The sequence below is a fragment of the Sinocyclocheilus anshuiensis genome, unplaced genomic scaffold (assembly GCF_001515605.1).
Source record: "Sinocyclocheilus anshuiensis isolate Anshui unplaced genomic scaffold, SAMN03320099.WGS_v1.1 scaffold742, whole genome shotgun sequence".
NCBI lineage: Eukaryota > Metazoa > Chordata > Actinopteri > Cypriniformes > Cyprinidae > Sinocyclocheilus > Sinocyclocheilus anshuiensis.
The window spans coordinates 393,078-414,697 of record NW_015544169.1 but is presented as its reverse complement, the minus strand read 5'-3'; the positions used below and the strand labels follow the sequence as shown (position 1 = coordinate 414,697).

At 37.2% G+C, this 21,620-nt stretch overlaps 2 protein-coding genes across 3 annotated transcripts in view; both read right to left on the bottom strand.

Moving 5' to 3' along the window:
* Positions 1 to 12,231, bottom strand: part of LOC107695990 (brain-enriched guanylate kinase-associated protein-like) — a 35,596-nt gene extending 23,365 nt beyond the window's left edge. Inside the window, exon 1 of one of the 2 annotated variants that reach the window (XM_016496125.1) lies at positions 12,212 to 12,231. In XM_016496125.1, the coding sequence (XP_016351611.1) occupies positions 12,212 to 12,217 (6 nt within the window). In that variant the 5' untranslated portion in view covers positions 12,218 to 12,231. Of the gene's footprint in view, positions 1 to 2,267; positions 2,836 to 12,211 lie in introns of those variants that run through there. The other variant, XM_016496124.1, reaches the window with a different exon arrangement.
* Positions 12,232 to 14,180: 1,949 nt separating this feature from the next.
* LOC107695992 (cytosolic 5'-nucleotidase 1A-like) lies at positions 14,181 to 20,628 on the bottom strand. The gene is made up of 6 exons (XM_016496126.1): positions 20,437 to 20,628; positions 20,177 to 20,344; positions 17,698 to 17,827; positions 17,314 to 17,436; positions 17,024 to 17,208; positions 14,181 to 14,840 (listed from the first exon to the last, which is right to left on the bottom strand). Exons 1-6 carry the CDS (start codon positions 20,557 to 20,559, stop codon positions 14,475 to 14,477), a joined length of 1,095 nt encoding a protein of 364 aa, XP_016351612.1. The 5' UTR covers positions 20,560 to 20,628; the 3' UTR covers positions 14,181 to 14,474.
* Positions 20,629 to 21,620: the final 992 nt, after the last annotated feature.

Below are 21,620 nucleotides of genomic sequence, written 5' to 3'. Positions count from 1 at the left end.
TTCCAACTTTGCAAGGACAGTCTGGCGCTTCTGACTCACAGCCTGTAAGTACGTTTTCATATTTAAAGTATTTGCCACTGACTATTCAAACGTGTAGAGCAGTGCTAGTTGTTTGTCGTTTCTCCGATCACAAATGCAGACAAATGGTTTTATGTTTACGTGGCGCGATACGCAACACAACGTGTAAAAAGACAATATAAGTCATTATAATCCTTAATTATGTCCCCACTGGATGCAACAAATGCCTCATTTTAAATGGGTTTTATTGTTTTTGAATCATCGCTCCGGCCTGACGGCATCACAGTATGGTAAGGGGCGTAACATTTCCGTCACACGCTTGAGGTATTCGGCCAATCACAACGCACTGGATAGCTGGCTAATCAGAGCACACCTCGCTTTTCAGAACGATGAGCTTTGTAAAAATCGATGCGTTTCAGAAAGGCGGGGCATAGAGGAGCAACAATAATGTACAGTATGTGGAAAATAATGTGTTTTTTTAACCTTAAACCACATAAACATATTTCATTACACCAAATACATGAAATAATGTTCTTTTTAGCAACGTCATATGACCCGTTTAAAGCAGGAAATCAACTCGAGCTTCTAATATAAAGATCAACCTCCTCTTTCAAATGAAGGTTGTTTTCTGGTAACGACTGGAAATCTGACTTTCCGACAAATGGCAAGGGAGCTCTGCAAGTTTCATTTGACAGGCACACTCTCTCTCTCTCTCTCTTTCTCTCTCACTTTCTTTTCTCAGGCACACACAGACTCGTGTCTCTGCCCCCTCACCGCCCACCTTTTTTCAAGCAGTTGCTAAGGTGACGGCAAAGACTGCATTTTAATCAGATAATAAATTAAGGCAACGTTTTTTTTTTGTGTGTGTGTTCTACAAATGAAGGCTTCATGAATGTAGAGGGTAAACATATTTAAAACACTTTAAAGTTAACAGGTTCAAAGTAGCAAATCTGGAATAATGAAGCCTATTGGATACTATTCCATTTCCTGTGCATTTTGTGCTTAAAAAGTGCACGATCACATCAATTCAGCACGACATGTTTATCTACACTACAGTTATGTAAAACTACATCGATCCAATTAGTTGCCAGATACAGTATGTGATCCATACAGTCTAATGCGAAACCCACCTCCCTTAACATCTGATTATAGTTATTGATCTGATTATCCTTCATACATACGGTTTCTTCTGCTGAAAACACACACAAACAGAACGGGACAATCCCTGCATCTCATTTACACTTTAATATACTACTATAGACTATTAGCTCGCATGCAGTGAGAACACAGGGGAGGATTTTGAGCTTCAGAAACAATAAAAATACAGCACACACTATGACATGTGCATGTGTTTTGGTCTAATATGGATAGTAAAGTGCCATTGCTCTGTTCCGCATGAGTTCTGGCACTCTTATCCTTTCAGAGCTCCGTTAGACTAAAAGCTTGATTCAATAGCAATGCCTTCTGATATATTTATGAGTCAGGGACAGACTGCATTGTTTACTACTGCTGTGGTTTGTAGGATAACGCATCCTACACAGCCAGGCCTTTATATCTCCAAAATGTCTGCTAAGATAGTAGTTACTTTTTTTTTCTTCTTTTTTTTTGGATGGCAGCAGTACCCAAAGAAAAAAAAACATTGCTTAGAGGTTGTTTTTTTCAAAGCTCTGGGGACTTTATGGACTTGGAATCAACTCAGATATTTTCACTAAAACTCTGTAGAGGAAATAAAACCTAGAAACTTTTAAGACAATTGTTGACATATGATAAGAGTTATTAAATGAATATCAATAGCAAAGCTTAGAGGCTTAGATCAGTGGATCTCAACCAGGGGACCGGGGTCCACTGGGGGGCCCCAGAAAACTTTTTTTATTCTTTTTCTGTGACATAATATAAATAATTAAATAATTATATTATAGTGATTATTAATAACAAAAAAAATACACTTTAATAAAATAATTATATGATTTTTTAAAATATATAATTAAACCTTTTTTTTTCTTTTCCTGAGTTTCCTTAGAGGCTAGAGGAGACACATGTGAGATACTAGGTTCTTTACCTCAGGATAATAATCTGAGAAGCCAAAGATTTACAGAAAATGCTCTGTTTTTTTTCTTCATTTAACCACATTGCTGTAAAGAAGCAAGTGGTACATTAAAGGGATGAGATTTGTGATTCCATACTCTTTCCTATGTGCATAATTGAAAAAAAGAACATCAATGAAATAAAAAGTGACAGGAACGACTTACCATGTTGATGTCCCTGGGAAGGGAAACAGATCGGTAAGGATATCTAGCGAGGGTTTCCTCTCTGTAGAGCAGCGGGCTCAAAGGTCTGATTCTCAGGATGGGGTTTGGAAGACATTCTGTAGTAGTCTTAACTTCTCTTCTCTCGTTGCTCTCAAATGTGAGGGCCGTCTCTTTCTTGGCCTTAACTTCCTTTATCTCATCCTCTCTTCGCACACAGTCGATGTCCGTCTCCAGGTAGGCTTTTCCTAGAGTCTCTGGAGCACCTTGTTCTTCCTGCATCCCATCCACGGACTGGATGCTCTGCGGCTGATCTGGGCTCTGAGAAAAGTCCACGTCCCCCGGCTGCTGTTGAGGGTCTGGGATCTGGGACTTGCCACTGTGACTGGAGATGGAAGAGTTAGACCTGGACGATTCAGTCTGCTTGGACAACACGAACAGGTTGGTAGGACGAAGGACTCGGCTGCTCACTTCATCCAGGAACTGTGAGAACTTCAATTTGGCTTCGATTTTGAGTTCCAGTTGATGCTGTAACACAGCCAAATGCGACGCGGCCTGTCCAGAGGTCATATTGACACCTTTATTGGAGCTCCTCCCTTCCTCCCCACTGGTCAACACTGCCCCCTGCTGGCAGCTCCCTGCTTTGGTCTTGGGTTCTCTAAGGGAGCTGTGCACTTTTTGTTGGTCACAACATTGCTCTACTTCATGGCATCCGTCGGTGTTGAGCTTTAGGCAGGTGGTTGCCTCTGAGCTCATACTATCCCAACTCGAGGCCCATGGACTGCTGTTGTTGCTGGTGCTCCTTCCACTGGCACTGGAGGTGAGACTGCGCGATTTCCAGCTGGTGTGTCCAGCTGCGAGATACCAACCTACACGTCCTCGAGAAGAATAAAACATCTGAGGGGAGGTGGACGAATTGGAGGAGGTCGTGGAGCTGCATGATCTTCTCCTTAACGGGAGCTGGTGGTGCATACTGCAAGCGGGATCCATCGCCCCCTGAAACTCAGTAATGCTGTTGGCCTGAGCTGAAATGTCCACAGGATCTGATGCCTAGACAATGAATGAGCACGAAACCCAGTTTTTAAAGCATTTAGCCCCAATCACTGCCCACCGACTAGGAAAAACTCAATATTTAGGCCACTGAATCATTCAGTACCCTGGCTGCCATGTATATGGAAGAGCAGGTTCATCTACTACATCAGAATCCAGTTCTGTTTATTTAACAAAAATGGAGATACTATTATGAATAGTATTTTGGTCAATGACAAAAATTAGTGTCCACGATCAAGAAAAGGAAACTTTAAAACAAATAAACAATAGATAAAACTGAAATGTTCTTAGAAATGTACTCTTCAGGTTGGTTACATTTGATTTGAAATGCTTTTATACCATTTTCAAGAAAGGTTTAAATTGAATGACATATTTTCCTTACAGCCTTTCCTGTAAGGAGAATATGTCATTAAATTTAAACCTTTCTTGAAAATGGTATTTAAGAAAGGTTAAAAAAAACTGTAATAATAATAATTGAATAATAGTTGAAAGCATTGAAATTATATATATATATATATATATATATGTGTGTGTGTGTGTGTGTGTGTGTGTGTGTTTAAATTGACAGTTAAATCACACTTACATTTCTGACTTTGTGCCACCAAAAGATATTCAAATTAATTTAATTCAGCAATTAAAAACATGCTCTTCATAGAAGAAGTGTATTTAATTATGACCTGCATTTTGCTTTTAAAAGCAAAGAAAAGTCTGTATTCAACAGATATATCAAAGCTAGTCAGGCACATGCAGATCAAATGAGTACATTTTATGAAGTGATGTGTTTGTCAGGTCATGAGAGAAATTGCTTTAGAAGTTTGCCCTTAATTAGGACATCTATTGATAGCAACTGGGAGTTTTTTTTTTTTTTTACTTCTTTCTTCCAGGTCAATGCTTTCTACTGAACATTGATCACAGATAACCAGATAACCTCACACAGACTAATTTTTATGGCTTATGGAGTTTAACGTTTTCATCAAATATAAGGGAATCTCTCACACAAACATGAGATTTGTTTAGTAGTGTAATGGAAATTCATTATTTCCTGATAATATCACCATTACACATTATCGACCGCTCCTCCCTCCGCTGTTTGAGAGTGAAGTGATGAGTCACTGATGAATAGTTTTAATTAGGCTGCTTGTGTGGCTAATAAGTGTGGCAAAAGTTCAACACAATGAAAGATGGCCCTCTATGATGTTACATCTGTGGAGTTTCTCATGCAAAAACATCCCAGCTGCAGTCTGAACAAATGATCTGAACGATACGTCACCTCTGTTGTGCCTTTGGTACATATTTTTCTAAATCACCATGCAAATTACTTTTACTGCCACGTGTTTTTACACAGACTTGAAGCTTAATAGTGATCTAAGTGTATATCAACAATAAAATGCATTGTAAATCAATATTTTCTAAATGAGAGGGACAGAGAAAAGGACTTGAGGAGGTTTGGAAACGAGAAGGGAGTAAGGGAAATAATGGCACTAAACCAGCTAAATGATTACAGGGGGCCTGTTCATGAGTAATTTTTATTTTATTGAGCAGAAATGTTACAGAAGGGAGAACACAGTAAAAGTGCTGCTGATCCCTGCTGACTCTTTCTACAACCTGCATCTTTATTGCTATAACCAGTGTTGGGAAAGCTACACAGAAAATGTAGCTAAGCTCTAAAATGTTATACACTGAAACCAAACCCAACCAAAACTGAATTACTGTTATTAACAGACAGCTAAATTAACTGACAGCAAATGTATATCCAACTTTACCTGCTTATACATAGGTAGATTACTTTAAAAAATGTAATTCGTTAAACTTAATGTCACATTTTTTTTTTTTAAACATTTACTGAAGGTTACTGGATATTATGACAACATAGTGTTTCACAGCTATACATCACCACCAGTAACTTGCATAATTATTTGTTTCATAAATGGTCTAATTGCTTGAGAGGTGCTTTTTTTCACCCAAATTCAGAAGCATGGATCACAACATTATTTAGAGAGGAAAATATAAAAGAGAGAGAGAGAAAAAATCAAATTATTAATAATTTACTGCCATTGTGTGAATAATATGTAATCATGTAATCCATAAAAAGTAACTGTAATCTGATTATGAGCATTTTAAAATGTAACTCTAATTACAATATTACATAATCCAGATTACATATAATCAGTTACTACCCAGCACTGCTTATACATAAATCATTATACTATACAGCAAATCTTAGCTGATTAATCATTTATATTGTCACCAAATCTAAGATATCTAAACTGCTAAATGTGAACTAAAAGATTTTAGTATTATAAACATTTAACACACAACAGTATATATTCCTGTAAAAATCTGCTTTGAACAACAAATGAAATTTGGAAAAAGCACTAAAAACACCAAATATAAAATTAGCTAAGCTAAACTGAAAGCTACAATTCAGAAAAAGTATAGATAAATACACAATAAGCTACATGGAAAATGTAGCTTGCTACATTGAACCTACTTCATAGTATTCATGAGATGTATTAATATATTTGTTAATGCCTAAAAGTAGACTTACTGGACAGAAGAGTACAAATGAATCAACGCATGAAGACCCATAACCGTTTGAAGGAACCGCCTAATAATTGAGCTGAGTGGAACGGCTCTGTTCGATTAAACTAAAACTGATAACATGCGACGTCGATGATTCAAACCACTTGAAAAGAGTTGATTCAAAGAGTCAAGTATTCCCAAATTGAACATTACTTGTTCTGATTCTAAAGAGCTGACAAAGAATGCTGCACACAAACGTCTTTAATGCAAAATATTGTCAAGAAAAATGTAACATTGCAACAGTTTACTCAATAATGATCTTTAAAAAAGCATCATATGACCCCTTTAATATAATAGTTTTACTGAAAAGCTACATAATTTAGAAAATACAGCATATAATTCGCAAATAGTATGGTGGAAGGGGACCCTAGTTGGTTATAAATAACTCTAGAATATAAATATCTCTGTAATATACAAAGTCAGCACCTGTTAGCTAAAGCAAGTTCTTAGTCCGATGTGCTGCAAATAGAGCAAATATAAACATACAAGAAATGGTGATGGGGGAAAAGAGATCTGAGGAAAAATTACACTGCATTGCATTCTCTTGTAAAACATTTGCATTCCCCCAATAAACTTTGTGTTCGCTTGTAAAACTTTTGGGTTCTTCGCGAGCGAACTCAAAAGTTTTGCCAGTCAACACAAAAGTTTTACAAACAAATGACAAATAACAGATTTGACCAGCACTGACTTCGGCGTTTTTGTCATTGCACCTCCAAAACAGTGTTGGGGAAAGTTACTTTTAAAAGTAATGCATTACAATATTGTGTTACTCAATAAAAAGTAACTAATTGCATTACTTAGTTACTTTTTATGGGAAGTAATAGATTACTTTACTTTTGAATTACCTTTTGTCATCTGAGATGGGCTTGCGTATTTATTTTTAATAACAACAAAAAAAAAAGTAAAGGCCCTTTCACACCAAAAGTGAAATAAATGAATAAGCCTCAGGCTGAAGGAAGTGCCTCTGCCTCTGCACCTTACTCCCAATTTCTCTCAACACAGGGACAGGAGAGGTGTCAGAGAATAAATGGGAAAACAAACTTGCGTTAACTATTTGAAAAAGTAACTCAGATATTTTCTTGTAAGTTTAAAAGTAATGCATTACTCATTTCTTGAAAAAAAGTAATCTGATTACATAACTCAGGTTACTTGTAATGCGTTAACCCCCAACACTGTTCAAAGACCTCCAGTCACATCAGCAGGAAACATTGTCACAAATATAACTATTTGGTTGCAAGCTGGAGCCCTGAGATAGGCTGCCTCCCATGGTTACCCAGAAATCTAACCCAAGCCTATGGTGCTACTTACTGCTGTGGATGTTGCTAAATATAGCCTTGTCTTGAGGGCATTTTCATGAGTTCCCCCTGGTGCTGTGCTACAAGCCCAGCCTTCTGCACACATTCAGGCAAACAAATCCTTCTGGGCTCCTTCTTGCTGCCAAATGTGGGAAGAGGCCATGCAAATGGGACCTTAATCCCGCACGGGCTCCAGGTTTCTATTAAATTAACTGTACTTCATAATAAGTGGACAGTTTTAGATTCTCCTATGATGAATGTCTTTAATAATCTCTCTATTTTCCGATGGTGCCAAAGGCAAATTTAGCCCCACACCTTCTGACAGGAAGACGATGAGGTGATGGGACCCTTGGGAGCTCGTAGCTGTGAAATTGGTTTCTGTTACATCAGCACAAGCGGGGATAATTGGTGATGGCTCGGCAAAAACATGCTCTCTGTTTTCTCCAATAGACAGTCCAACCGTTCACCATCAGGAATCCCTGGTAGCCTATAGGAGATACGCTGAAACAGGCAGGTGTGGGATCCTGGACTGGGATTCAGTTCGCAACTGCTAAACATGAGTGAAAACACTTCACTTGTGGAGATGTACTATTTGCTCTCTGCGGTGCACTGCACTAACCATATAACCTCGTCTTTATTTACTCAAAGCTAAGCATTGACAATCTGCACATTTTCTTCATCTGACAACCTGTTCTACCCTTTGGATTTTCACCTTTAGTCTGGAGAGATCTTACCTTCCTGGGGCCCAAGAAATTTTATTTGTCCTCCACAGAAAACCTTTGTTTTTCTTTAAAAGTTTCTGAGACCTGACTAGAGGATTTGAGTATGAAAATTGCTGACATAATTTAAATTGTTATGGAAATAACAATAAAATAAATTTACATTTACATTTACATTTAGTCATTTTGGAGGATGTAGAGATAGGATGCAGGTTAGCAACATTGCGTTGCCGTCTGCGTGTGACCTTAGAGCGTTGTCGAGAGACAACCGGAATGTGTTGGAAACACATGATAGAGGTGGAAAAGAGAGGACAGAAACGGAGAGTGTGTACAGGGAAGATAAAAATTATACTTAAGTGGCTAGGCGATTTCCCTGCTCGGTGAAGTCGCGCAGGTAAAGTCGCAGGTCTTTACACTCGTTGATCTTTACACAAGGAGGCCTGAACTCTTCCGCTGATGCTTCCGCGTCAGCGCGCACAGACATCAGGTAAATACACAGTCTAAAAGACTAAAGTGAAAACAGCTGTGGCCACCTTCTAATTAGCACAGCCAATAGTCTATAGCAGGCCAATTCCTCAAATCGAAACTACAGTTCGCACTTAAACGCAGGAAGGGAGCAATTAAATTACACGCGCTCCTTCTTTGCTGAGAACAATTATTATAATTACCAGAAAGTGCAATCAAAAATACAAACGCAAACAAAAATATAACGTAGAAATAGGCAGAAAACGAAATATTCCTTCCTAGCAGAAAGTAATAATTCAAACAGCAGATCTATAAACAAGTATTACGCAAAACACTCACGTGCAGCCGTCTGTCTCTTCTGTTGACTAATCGCTTGGTTAAATGTTATGGAAAGAGGAACAGTTATTGATATATACTGTAATTTATATTTGATTGCTTTAAAAAAATGTTTCTACTGAATAATCAGGGGGTTATATAAGCAGAAAAATAAGATTTTTTTAGAGAGGTTAATAATTTTATTCAGTAAGTATGCATTAATCAACAGACACTTCTACATTGTTACAAAAAATCTATTTCAAATAAATTATGTATGTATAAACTGTATGTAAAAAAATTTCAATGGTAGTGTATGTATTTTTCACACTTAAATTAAATAATTTTTTCTTAAAATGTAAATCATTATCTGAAAACATATTTTGATGCAAAAAAAAAAACTATTTATTATCTTTATTTATTTATTGTCCATATTAATACAAATCGTGCATTAATACAAATAAAGAGGTTTGGTTCATGTAACGGAAGTTGACATTTCTGTGCTGAAAAATACTAACGCAATTCTGACTGAACGCTTTAGTGAATCCATTGTTACAAATTATTACATTATATATATATATTTTTTTTTTTACTGAAAAAATATTGCTGACTTGTCAGTGAAAAACATATTTCATTCCCTTACATTAAACAGAGGACAAAACAATCATGTTTCTTATGCTTTAAACTGTATAATGACAAAGCCCTATATTGAGTCCCAGAAGATTATTCTGCTAACGCACTGCTTATCTCTCGTCATATTGAGTGTTCTACAAAAAACGGCCTTGCTTATATGTTCAGTGCTCCCTTTAATCCTTCCTTTATCATCCAAAGGCACAATCTCAAGATGGCTGCATTTGAAAACACCAGCAGGCTGATTTATTACAGGTAATGTTGTGGGGATTAAAACAGTAAATCATTACTGTTTTAAACCCCCCTCCCCCACAGGAGCTCCATACCTTGCAGCATTGCCTAGCAATGTGGGAAAATAACAGACATAAGACAAGTTGTCCCAGAGTGGTGGGGCTTGGTGCTTTGGATCATAGGGGAGCGCTGGCCTTTTTGGACCAGGCATGATTTTTTGTAGAAGCCAAGAAGCAGCATAGTCAATGTGTCGTACTGAGACAGATTTCAATATAATTCAGGAGAACCCACCGAGCGCTGGAAACTAGAGGTGTCAGTCATGCTTTTATGAATCTTTTAAAGGCTTCACTGTAAAAGACATGCTGTCATGGTGTTTTACTGACTACTGGTTCTGGTTCCTGTTGACCTGGAAACCATTGTGCTCTGGGAGTCCCACAGGCGAAACGAGGGTTGGTCTGACCTGAATGCATTTCATTACATTACATTACAGAAAATGCAAGGGAAAAACACTAGTCTGCTCAATCTGTGGGTTTGGCTTACAGTGTAAACATAATCAACATTCAAGGGCTCACAGAAATAGTATTTCAGATCTGTTTCAAGATGCTTCCTCATCATGTCTTATTGAAGCACTAATAACACTGTAGGTTTTGTTTCCCTTTTATTTGTAATGTTTCTTGAAGTTTGACATGCTGAATATGAAAATCACATTACTTTTTGTGTATCATTAACAGTGTACATGAAAAAAAAAATATGCTGACAAATTAGACAATCTAATCTGTTATAAAAATGATAAAATATTATGCATAACAAAAGTATTAATTAATAAAATAATACAAATTGTTTATAATACTGAGCTAACAACAGTTTGACATAAACAGTCATCAAAAGTGAAACTTCAGAAGTGTACGCTGGATGATTTTTGGCTTTTATGACTAATCCCAGAAAGCACTAGAGTGTTACAGAATATTCCAGAATGTTACAGAAACTTCTAGAATGTTCCCATCCTTACAAAAGCAAAATATCTTTTTTTTTTAAAGGAAAACATTACAATTATAATAACCAAATGTACAAAATTTGTACAAAAACTTACCTGTACTAAACCAATGTTTCATAATTAATAATAGAAGTTATAAAATTTACCTGACCTAAATATTTACCAAAATATTGATGCTATGTGAAAATAAACAGTGCAATAATAATTAGAAAAACCATAAAAAATGTAAGTGAAACAGTTCTTTGTTCCATTGTGTATTCCATTTAGCGTTCACATTTAAACCGGTGTGGGAACTGGATCACTTGAATCATTTTTTGGTATTTTTGTACAAACACTAACATATACAATGGTTTGAACTGATGCAAATCCAAAAATGATTTCTAATCACAAAGCGTGACCATTTTGAACGCACCATACGCTGTATCAACATCACCAATAACACCTAACTAAAATTCATGTTTCAGTCTCAGTTACACTCAGAAATATCCAAGCGCTCAAGCATGACTTTCTAATGCAATTACACCCACGCGTGTCGCAGCCACACTTCTCCCAATACCCAGAACGTGCAAACTGGCACATACACACGTCACCTCAGCCGCAGAAACACCACCTCTGACTGAAAGCATATACCGCAATTCAGCCAGAACTGTGAGTCTGTGTTTTATGTTTAGTCCCCTTTCATGAACACTAATTATAGTGTATGTGAGGTTAAGCTTCTTTTGCAGGAGCTCAGGGCGCTCACTGACTGTAATCCATTGTCATTAATTATGTCTCAAACATACTGAGCCCACTCACTTCTCCTGGAGTCAGTGCTGAAGTATCCATGGAAACTGGAGGACAGGCAGAGCTCATAAAGAGAGGCAGTCTGTTGCCCAACAGAAAGAGAACGGACAAATGTTTTAAGGGGCTGGGAAGGGACATTGGCCCCTGCTTCAGGTTTGGTTATGTTCACTCTTTGGAATTTCGTTTAAACTGATATGAAACGTTTCACTAAATACGGAGGGTTTTTCTTTAAATGTACTCTTTGAAGAAAAATAGTGTGGCCTATGGCGATATCAAGGCTTTTGGATTAACGGCACAAACATACTTTAGTCTCATAGTGCCCTCTTCTGATTAGTACAGGGAGTTTTATTAAAGCAAGGGTTAGTTATTTAAAGTGACCCAAAAATGAGAGTTATGTATTTCATTCTTCACATGCTATCAGGTATTTCCTACTTGAAGTCATAATTTTCAGTTTGTCTTGTTCAAGTGCTTTGCTTTTGTAAAGAATTAGAAATGATGGAGGAAGCCAGGTTCATTCTTGCCTACTCGCTCACTGTACACTGTATAATCACGGTATACACACTGTGCTATCTACATTGGCAGCTTGCTGACAATTCTGGGCTTTCGGTCACAAACATGCTATTTTTGCTGCATATAAAACATATAACATGCATCAAATGGTTATTTATATACGTATATATTCAACACTTTAATGACAAGACAAAGTAATGTAGCTTTATGGTAAGAAAAAAATAAATAAATAAATGAAAACTCCCAGTCACTCTGCAATGTTTAAAGTTTATGGCCCGCCTAACTCGGAAACTCGAGAATCAAATACAACTTTCATGTCCAATCTTCAACTAGGAAAATCGTATTTGTGATAATTCCAAACTTGAACAAACTCACCTGCATATAACTTTCTTGAAATCCTGAAGGCCTTGATGAGCTTGTTCAGGTGTGTTTGATTAGGGTTAAAGCTAAACTAAAAATTGGAGCTCGAGGGCCAGTGCTGCAATAACATAGAAGTGGCCTAAACAAAACAAAATAAGTATACCAATATTAACCAATAATCCCCAAATAACTACTTTTGAATTCAGAATGCAAGATATTCATTTATATCACTCATGTAGGCTATACGTGGTATAGCCATATGGACATCCTGTCTTCTGAGATACCTTCATTTGATTGATTTTTGAAGACAGCATAGATGTATCCTCCGCTGCCTATGATATCCCACAGTCCTGTGCGTTTGATTCCATGACAGTTGAGCTAAAAAAATAAAGATGGCATGCATCTAAAAGTTGTGGTTGGTGGTTGTGCGTAAATGTACAATTTTGACCAACTTTTTCCACATTTGATGTCTTTTCTAATGAGAAATCAATATTGTAGTAACATTGTTGTAGTTATCACCAAAGTGCGCTCCATTTTGGTGTAGGTCATCAAACTATTACGCTGCCTCAGAAGTCCGAAATCAGTTTCGGGAGGTACCTTCATGCTCGAACACTGCCTGCAAAGTCACTGGGTTATAGGGTGATCACTAAGTGTGAGTCACACAGTGATCATATACAGTGAAGCAACTAGTCAGCTAAGCTGATTTTCAGACGCATTGTTGCTTAGAAATGCAACGGTTGGCTTTGTTTGCACATTGGTGAGAAAAAAACAGACAATAACTGCCAATATTGTGTGTAATGTAAGTCACTCAGTATTGAATTATTGATGTAGCAATATTATGCTTGTTCGGAACAGTATATCACTCTTGTTTGTGTTAGTGTTGCTTAATTATGCTCTTTTCCATACCTACAGATTTCAGAACTACAGTAGAAGTTAAGATTGCAGCCAATAATGACTTACATTTTTAGTTGTTCCTGCCACAAAGGTATCATATGGCTTTAGAAAACTTATATAGCGCTCTGTGCAAGTTGTATGGTCCACTTTTATGGTTATTTTTGGTCACCATATGCTATATCCTTGTATGGAAAAGAGCAGCAGAAACATTTTTCAAAGCATCTCCTTTTGTGTTCCATAGTAGACACAATTCATGTTTGGAATGACATGAGAGTTAATCAATGACCTATTCCTTTAAGTAACTTGACTCATACAAAAAAAAAAAAAAAAATTCTATCTAAACACCTTTATTTATCCCAATTACAAGTCTGGAATTCAATTTTACCCAGCAGCCTAAAACCGAAACAAAACCAGCACAGCATAAAATGTCATTTAGTGAAACTGCTTGATCACATTTGTAAACATACAAATGGCAGTGCATTTACATCTGGAGTTCAGGAGCTTATGTAGACATCACATAACAGTGTTAAAAATAATTATGTCATTCAGTGACATGCAACATAACCTTAATACCAAACAATAGTGTTTTTGATCATTTTAATACAAGCAGAGACATGAACACATTATGTAACTGTCATTTGCAAAACAAGCAACGTGAGGAAAGCAAATTAACCCCGGAGAACACTGATGAGAACATATCACCACAGTAAATATTTGCAACTGAAAGCGCCATAATGGCCAGATGATTGGCCTGAATTGCACAGAAAACTCTAATAATGATAATGAAACCCTCACTTTAATGAATTCTGAAGTGATGTACCTTCCTCCTCAAAAATAAAAACAGTGCATTCAGAACAGCCAGATAATATCTATTATGAAAATCTATTGACCGAAAAGATTTCAAAGTGATTGTTTAATTTTCTAGTTTTAAAACAGCCCTTTATTACTATATAGAGCAAATCATCTTGTTATATGAACCCCCATAAAAACAAATCCGTAAAACAAATATTCCTTATAAATATATACCATCTATATATCTATATAAAGAATTATAAAATATGAAATAGATAGATAGATAGATAGATAGATCTGAATAAAGAATTATAAAAGTTAAAAAAAGTATCAAAACATCAAACAGTAAGCCTTTGATATGTCCAATAAACGTAAAATAATTTTCCAGCATTATTGCTAATAAAACAATTTCCTAGCAAAATTTTTGTGCGAGAAAAAATATATATGTTCAGAAAACACTTCTACACAGCAGTTCCTATGATGTGTTTCTATCGTAAAGCATTGCAAGTAAGGGAACGATATCTTCATCTAAACAATGTAAGCTATATAATGAACTCCCTTAATGGCTGACCTGTAACATCATCAATATCTCTTATTTCTGCTGCTTTTCTGGTTCAATTAGCTTCCCTTTGTTATATTTCTGTCCTATCCCATATGGTACATGGGCTGCAATAGTGCCCATCTCCTTGGCCCCCTCAATGTGGAACATCTGGTCATCAAAGAATATGTGTGGGCGAATCTTCAGCAGCAGGGGCCCTTTAGGGGCCCCAGCAAGGAACAAAGCCTCATCAATCTCCAGGCCCCAGCTTCTGAGTGTCTTAAGCACACGGGCCCCAGAGCTGGCCGCGCTTCTGGCCGTCACCAAGAAGGTGCGGATAGGGCAGTTCAGTCGCTCATTTTTGGCATAGAATTTCTTCTGGAGCTTCCCAAGAGCCTCCAGAAAGCACTTAAGAGGACCCTGTGGATGAACAAGAAAGGATCAGTGTGTCAGTCAATGGGATTAGAAAGAACCTGATGATCTATTACAGGCACCTGCCTATGCTGGAGCAACCACAGCCGTCCAATTAAAACTTTAAAAAGTCTGCATTCGAAAGCTGAAAAATGCTGCCTCCACAGACGGCACACAGAGATAGGAAACCAACAAGGTGCATCCAAATCCAGTGATTGTGTCACATCCTGTCTACTGAGATACTTTAATCTGTCGATTTTTGAATGCAGCATCGTTGCCTATGATATTCCACTATCTTGGGCATTTTTGAGGTCAAAAAATAAAATGGTGTCTGAAAGTTTTGAACAGATTTTTCCATTTTTATTTAATTTGTTGTGAGAAATTAATATTGTAGTGATTAAACATTTGCTTAGTTATCACCAAAGCTCGCTCTGTTTTGTTTTAGATCATTAGACAGTTAAGGTCCGTTCACACAAAACAATAACTACAGCGGTAACTATAATAGCATCCACACCAACACACGATAACTTTCTGTTTTTTATATGCATATGCTTTATTTTTGTTGTCTGCCGATTTAAATGCTTGAGCTCTTCAAAGCAGGATGGATTCTGATTGGCTGTCAATATTTTTATTGTATATCAACTGGAAAAAATCGTTCAGAAAGTGATTCCAATGATATAGTTCCTCTGTGCCGTTATTGTTAGAGTTGTGGTGTGGACTCTGCTATTCTTCTAAATTCAGAAAGATCTTTAAAACCATATCTCTATCGTTATGGTTATCGTCCTTGGAGTGGATGGGCCTTTTCTGCTGCCTCAGAAGCCTGTCCGAAATCAGTTGAGGTACCTTTGCCTGCAAAGTCATTGCATTGCTAGTCAGCTTTTGCCACAGCCAGAGTCTCAAGTATGGTAAAAATATGACCCTATGGAGAACCATATGGTGTTAAATAAATACAATGCCCCTGTGTCCATTAACAAAAACTACTTGTACAGTATGTAAAGCATCTTCTCTAAAGGGCTTGCACGACTTATCATTTTCACTAGTTGACTAGCCGTCAAAAAAAGTAGCCGACTAGTCAAAGGGTCATTGATGTAACTGCCTTTAGTAAAAGCAAAACACTCTGGGTTCACTTGACTATTTTTACATAATTCCAAATATATTTGACCTTTATAGGTTACTAAAAGTGTGTTCAAGTCATGTTGGAAAGATTGTATTTATGAACTGAACGCACATCAATACATGAACTAACTTCTGAAAAAGTTTGGTTCTTGGAAAAAGTTCAGTTCAAACTCATATTATCTGCATTGATGGTAAGTTTTTTTAAATGAATGAAATTACCATTTTTTAAATTTATAATAAAAATAGCTGTCACATGTACAAAATACACAAGTATTGTGCAATTACGATAGTTCTGTCATGACAACTCTCAGAGAGTTTAGCATGGTAATATACATGACAATGTTAAAGTGTTTGGTCTTGGCGGAGTAGATCTGCTACGCTGCTGCAGAGCAAGTACTGAGACTTGCTGCTGTCAATATATCCACGGACATGCTGCTGTGAGCATGTAAGAAATACTGCTGCTGCACATATAACATATATGAAATAACACCCATATATAGCATACATGAAATTACCCCTTAGCAGATCTATACAGGTGGAGCTGGGGAAGGTGGAGGGTTTCTGAAGCGCACTGCAACTGCTACAGTAAGCACTAGCCAAGTATTTGAATGTTAAGCAGCTCATTGGCTGCTGATGCGAAAAGAAACCAATCAGGCTGAGTTAGAACCTATCGGCATGCGCCATCTATAGTTTCATGACAGAACTTTGTCTAATATATGATTCAATTTACAGCACCTTCATAAATTGAAGAAAAACATTAAAAAAAGCAAAAACACAGATGCACATTCTTTATTCAGCATTTTGTTGAAGTAGAGTTTAAAAATCTTGCTGAATTTTTTTGCAAAAAAGGTACATCAGCATCTAATTACTTTATCTAATTACCTAATTAAGTTCTAATTACGACTTCCCCATTCATAAATATGAACTTCCCAGGAGGACTTGAACGCAACATATTCTAAAGTAATGTTACTCAGCTACACCGAGACTTTGTATTTTAATTTTTCTCCTACTGTCAACATGTATAGAAGTACAACTAAAGTCACATGATCCACATCTAGTTGAAATACCTGACATACCTGTGCGAGTGGTTTGTTCTCATACTGTTTTTCATGCTCAAAGAATGTGTCCAGGCCATGCTGTTTCACTATGATCTCAGACTCATCAGAAAAGAGCACAGCGTCCCCGTCGAAGGCCACACGCAGCTGAGTCTCAGACAGCTGAGTCACCACATCAGGCTTAAACATGATGGCTGCTGCTATACCTATCATGATAAACTAAATTTTAGAATATCAGAAATATCAGAATATTACTGCAAAGCAAAAAACACTGGCTACTAAAGTATGAGGTGTATTCGGGTACAATTTACCCTCCTCAATGGCCTCCTGGACTTTCTTGGAGTCTTTGGAGAGATACAGGTTAGTCATGTAGGCCTTGAGGTATTCAATTGGGCTCTGACCTCCAGTCATGCAAAATCGCTCTATTGTCAGATCTGTAAAGAAACATTTTAATTTTACCACTCAGCTACTGTATCTTCTAGTAGAACTGCATTGCATTCTGTGCATTGACTGTATAGAATTCCTTGTTGTACATTGTACTGTGTTTAATGTTGGGTGGATGTCACAAAAGACAAGATCCTGCTAACTTTCAGTTCAACTTCAGTTGTAAATTTTTAGGGATTGCTCAGAATTATGACAGTTTGTCTAGGCTTATGTAACATCCAGATCAGAATGCAGTGAAATGACACACCTACCATAGTGATTAATGCTGTTCATGAGTCGCACCCCAACTTGGGCATGATTATTGGTCATGAGAACGATGTCAAACAGTTCTTCACTGTCTGGATAGAGATTCCTCAGCCGTTCATTTACAGTCATCAGTGCCTGTGTGCATATTACAAGGAAGAAACTTCTGTTTTCATAAGCAAGCAAGCAAACAGCCTCTAACAAGAGGCTTGCAAATAGCAAGCCTTTATATTGTCATTTTACATTTTCAAGTTTAAAATGACCATTTTTACTCTTTTACATTAAAAAAAGGAGAAAAAAAAATCAAATTTGATTATTTTATCATCTAGGACCAGTGTTGGGAGTAACATGAAATTATAAGTAATTACGAAATCAGATTACTTTTTTCAAGTAGCTATAAAGTAACGTATTACTTTTACATTTACAATGGACAGCTTCATTGTTATAGTTAAAGTGTGCTAGTGATGGGAATTCTGGATCATTTCTGTGAATCAGTTCTTTCGAACAGTTGGTTTCAAAGAACCAGTGATTCAGCAATTCTTTTATGTCATTGCGTTTACATCATCACGACTTCCCAGCATGGCATATTACATGCTCTATATGTTTCTTCGTAAACTTAAAATGCTTTCCACTCATCAGTTTTCCGATCATTACAAAATGGACATGTCTGAAAGACACTCTTCTCTATTCAATAAGTCAATGAGTTGTTGAGCTGAACTGCTCAGACTGGGTCCAAGTCATGAATCAATCGTTCAGACCGATTTAGTGAACAAGATAATTCGAGTCATTGAAAGATCTGATTCAAAAGAACAGATTCTCGAATCAGACACTTAGATTGTCACGTTGTTCGCTTGCATTGTAGATAGATAGGGTGTGACAGAGAAAGCACCCTTTTAGTAAAAAAATACTGTTTTTCCCAAAATAACCACTAGATAAAGATACATTTTTCTTGTAACTATAGACTACGTTGACAAGAGTGATGCAGAAGTATTCACCATGAAGCTTACACTGGTGATGTACCTGAGACAAAACGGATTTCACAGCAAGTGATCTAATTTTCAGCAGCAAGAAAAAAAGTGTTTTAAAGCTTGTTGTTTGGTAGAACATCACAGTTATATATGATATGGCTGCAGGTAAATTATATTTTTCGAATAATTATTTGTATATATGGGAGTTTGCAGCAGTGACAACAGCATTCTGTAAACAAACTCACACACTCATTTTTAGCGACGCCCTGCTTGTAGTATATGTAGTGAATGGTTCAGTTTAGGTTTCCCCCACATAGTTGTATAGTTAGTATGTTCCACTGATATACTGTGAGCGAAATGCACAATGCGCTAGTAAAGAAGCCTAGCATGAGAGCTATTCTGTGTACATCCCGTCCCGTCCTTCGGATGAGACGTTAAACCGAGGTCCTGACTCTCTGTGGTCATTAAAAATCCCAGGATGTCCTTCGAAAAAGAGTAGGGGTATAACCCCGGCATCCTGGCCAAATTTGCCCATTGGCCTCTGACCATCATGGCCTCCTATACACAGGATACACAGGATCATCCCCATACGCAGATTGGCTTCATCACTCTTTCTCCTCTCCACCAATAAGCTGGTGTGTGGTGGGCGTTCTGGCGCACTATGGCTGCCGTCGCATCATCCAGGTGGATGCTGCACACTGGTGGTGGTTGAGGAGATACCCCTGCTTTCATGTAAAGCGCTTTGAGTACCCAGAAAAGCGCTATATATATGTAACAAATTATTATTATTACATGTCTTTGTGCTATGATTTAATTAATTAAACGCAAGCACGGCATGTTTCAAAATAAAAACGCAGTTAGTAATCATCAAATGGCCCACATTCAAGTGATAGTTTCGATCTACTGATGGTGAATAATGAATATTTTGTGTAATTAATGGAGTTTAAATCATACCTGTAAACTCACATTTCGGCCAGGAAAGATTTGATGGCATTTCCTCCATATAATGCCTGTAATAACATATTGTTTACTTTATGTAAAGGCTATAATTCTGCTGCTCTACAAACGCCACCTTCTGACAAAGAGTGAATTTGCATATTCCCTTACATTCATATTTTAAGCAGAACAGTGTTGTAAATGTTAAATGGCATGTCAACAAGAACAATTCGAAATTTGACATAATTATCAGGAAGCTAAATATATATCTATATATATATATATATATATATAGGGTAGGGGGGCCTACCATTATGTTGTAGCCCAGGGGCCTCTGGTTATCTTAAGGTGCCCCTGCCTGGGGTTCGAAACGCCCCCTTGGTACAAACTTAATTTTTGTGAAAAATGTATTAACATGAAAACTCTTGACATTTTTTATACTTGGTTTATAATTTATGTCTTTGTCACTAAAACTATGCTTATATTTAAAAAATATATATAGCCTATAAATAAAGTCCAACTTAGCCTACATAATGTATTTTAATTTGTGGACGATGTTGATGAGGATAAACGTTATTCTCACTTTAACGAAAGGAAAAGCAGGTCCTGGTTTCAGCGGCTCATTCTCGTGCTCCTGCTGATGTTGAACATACTTCTCCAGTCCTTCTTCCTCAAATATCTTCCTTTCCGCCACCATATCAAACAAGGTCCGGGAAGAAACTGCGATAGTAACTGCATATTTTGGCTTGGGCTGTTAAAAGACACGTCCAAAAACAATGACTGTCAAACTGCCTGCAACTAATCCTATACAGTATAAGCATATCGCCTTCACTGAATACTTACAGGTCTCGGTTTCGTTGATTTTAGGTTTTCAAAGTGCGCTTTAGCAGCTGCCCAGTCCTTTTCCTCTGTTGTAGCTTCCTTTTTGTCAGCTGCAGGCGCTTCTTTTGGTTTTATGTCGCTCATTGTTTCTTATTAACAGGTCTGATAATGTTAGTGTGCGTGCTTAACTTCCTTTGTTGAGGCAGGGCTGGATGTCAGACATCGCGGAAATGTGAAGGGGTTGGATGCTGAGAAGGAGGCGTTCCGTTTGACGCAAGACGTTTGTGCTTTCACCAGGGTTCCCACTCTTTCGTGGACACCAGATTCAAGGACTTTCAATTACTTTTTAAAGCACCATTTATTTTATATCAAACGCCTATCAAATTCACACCCCAGCATATGTAGTGTCATGGAATGTTGTAATAACATGGTAAAACCTGTTAACATAAAAAATGTGCACATTCACTCAAAAGAGACATTACTCATTAATAAATGAACACAATTATAACAATAATTTTGTAAATGACTTTTTATTGTAAATACCATTTTTTCATCTTTGACCTAGAGGAGTGCAGCTGCTCAAAACGTCAATATTTTTTGCAAATCTGCAAAAAATATATAAAGAAAATAAATTTTAAAAAATAGGATTTTCTATTTGCTTTTAAACTGTAAACGCTTTTCACTAAGCTGTTTTTCCAATTTTTCAAGTTCTACATTTTCTCCTTAGCTCCATGTTGCAGTAAGTTTTGGGAGCTCATTTTTAGTCCATCTCCTATCCTGAGAAGTCTGTCTTGCAGAGACTGACAAAAATGAGCTCCTAAAACTTACTGCCAGATTCTGGAAGATCAATTCTTCAAACAGTGGTACAAGAGGATGTGGTGCTGGTGCTTCAAGAGTCACTCTCAACTTATCTGTCCATAAAGCCTATACAAATAGCCTTCATGTATTTCACAACTCCTCAGAATGTTATTCTTATTAAGTAGGGGTCATTTTTTAGGATTTTTTACCTAAGCAAAGTCTCTGAGAACCTGTCACCTTGTAATTCTGGAGACTCAAGGTTGCAGTTCTGGAAAATGGTGGCACTGGAGACTAAAAGGTTCCTGATGGTTTCACACTTAATTCTTCACATGCATTAACATGCGTTTTTTATTCTCCACCTGTTGTTTTCTGACCCCGCTGTCCCAGTGAGCATTTTGCTGACCAAT

Coding starts and splice junctions, on each gene's coding strand:
- LOC107695992 (XM_016496126.1), bottom strand. CDS start 20,559: ATGAGCGACATAAAACCAAAAGAAGCGCCTGCAGCTGACAAAAAGGAA. Junction 17,828..20,176: donor CTGCTTTTCCTTTCGTTAAA/GTGAGAATAACG, acceptor ATATGCACACAG/GCACTGATGACTGTAAATGA. Junction 17,437..17,697: donor GAACAGCATTAATCACTATG/GTAGGTGTGTCA, acceptor GTTTCTTTACAG/ATCTGACAATAGAGCGATTT.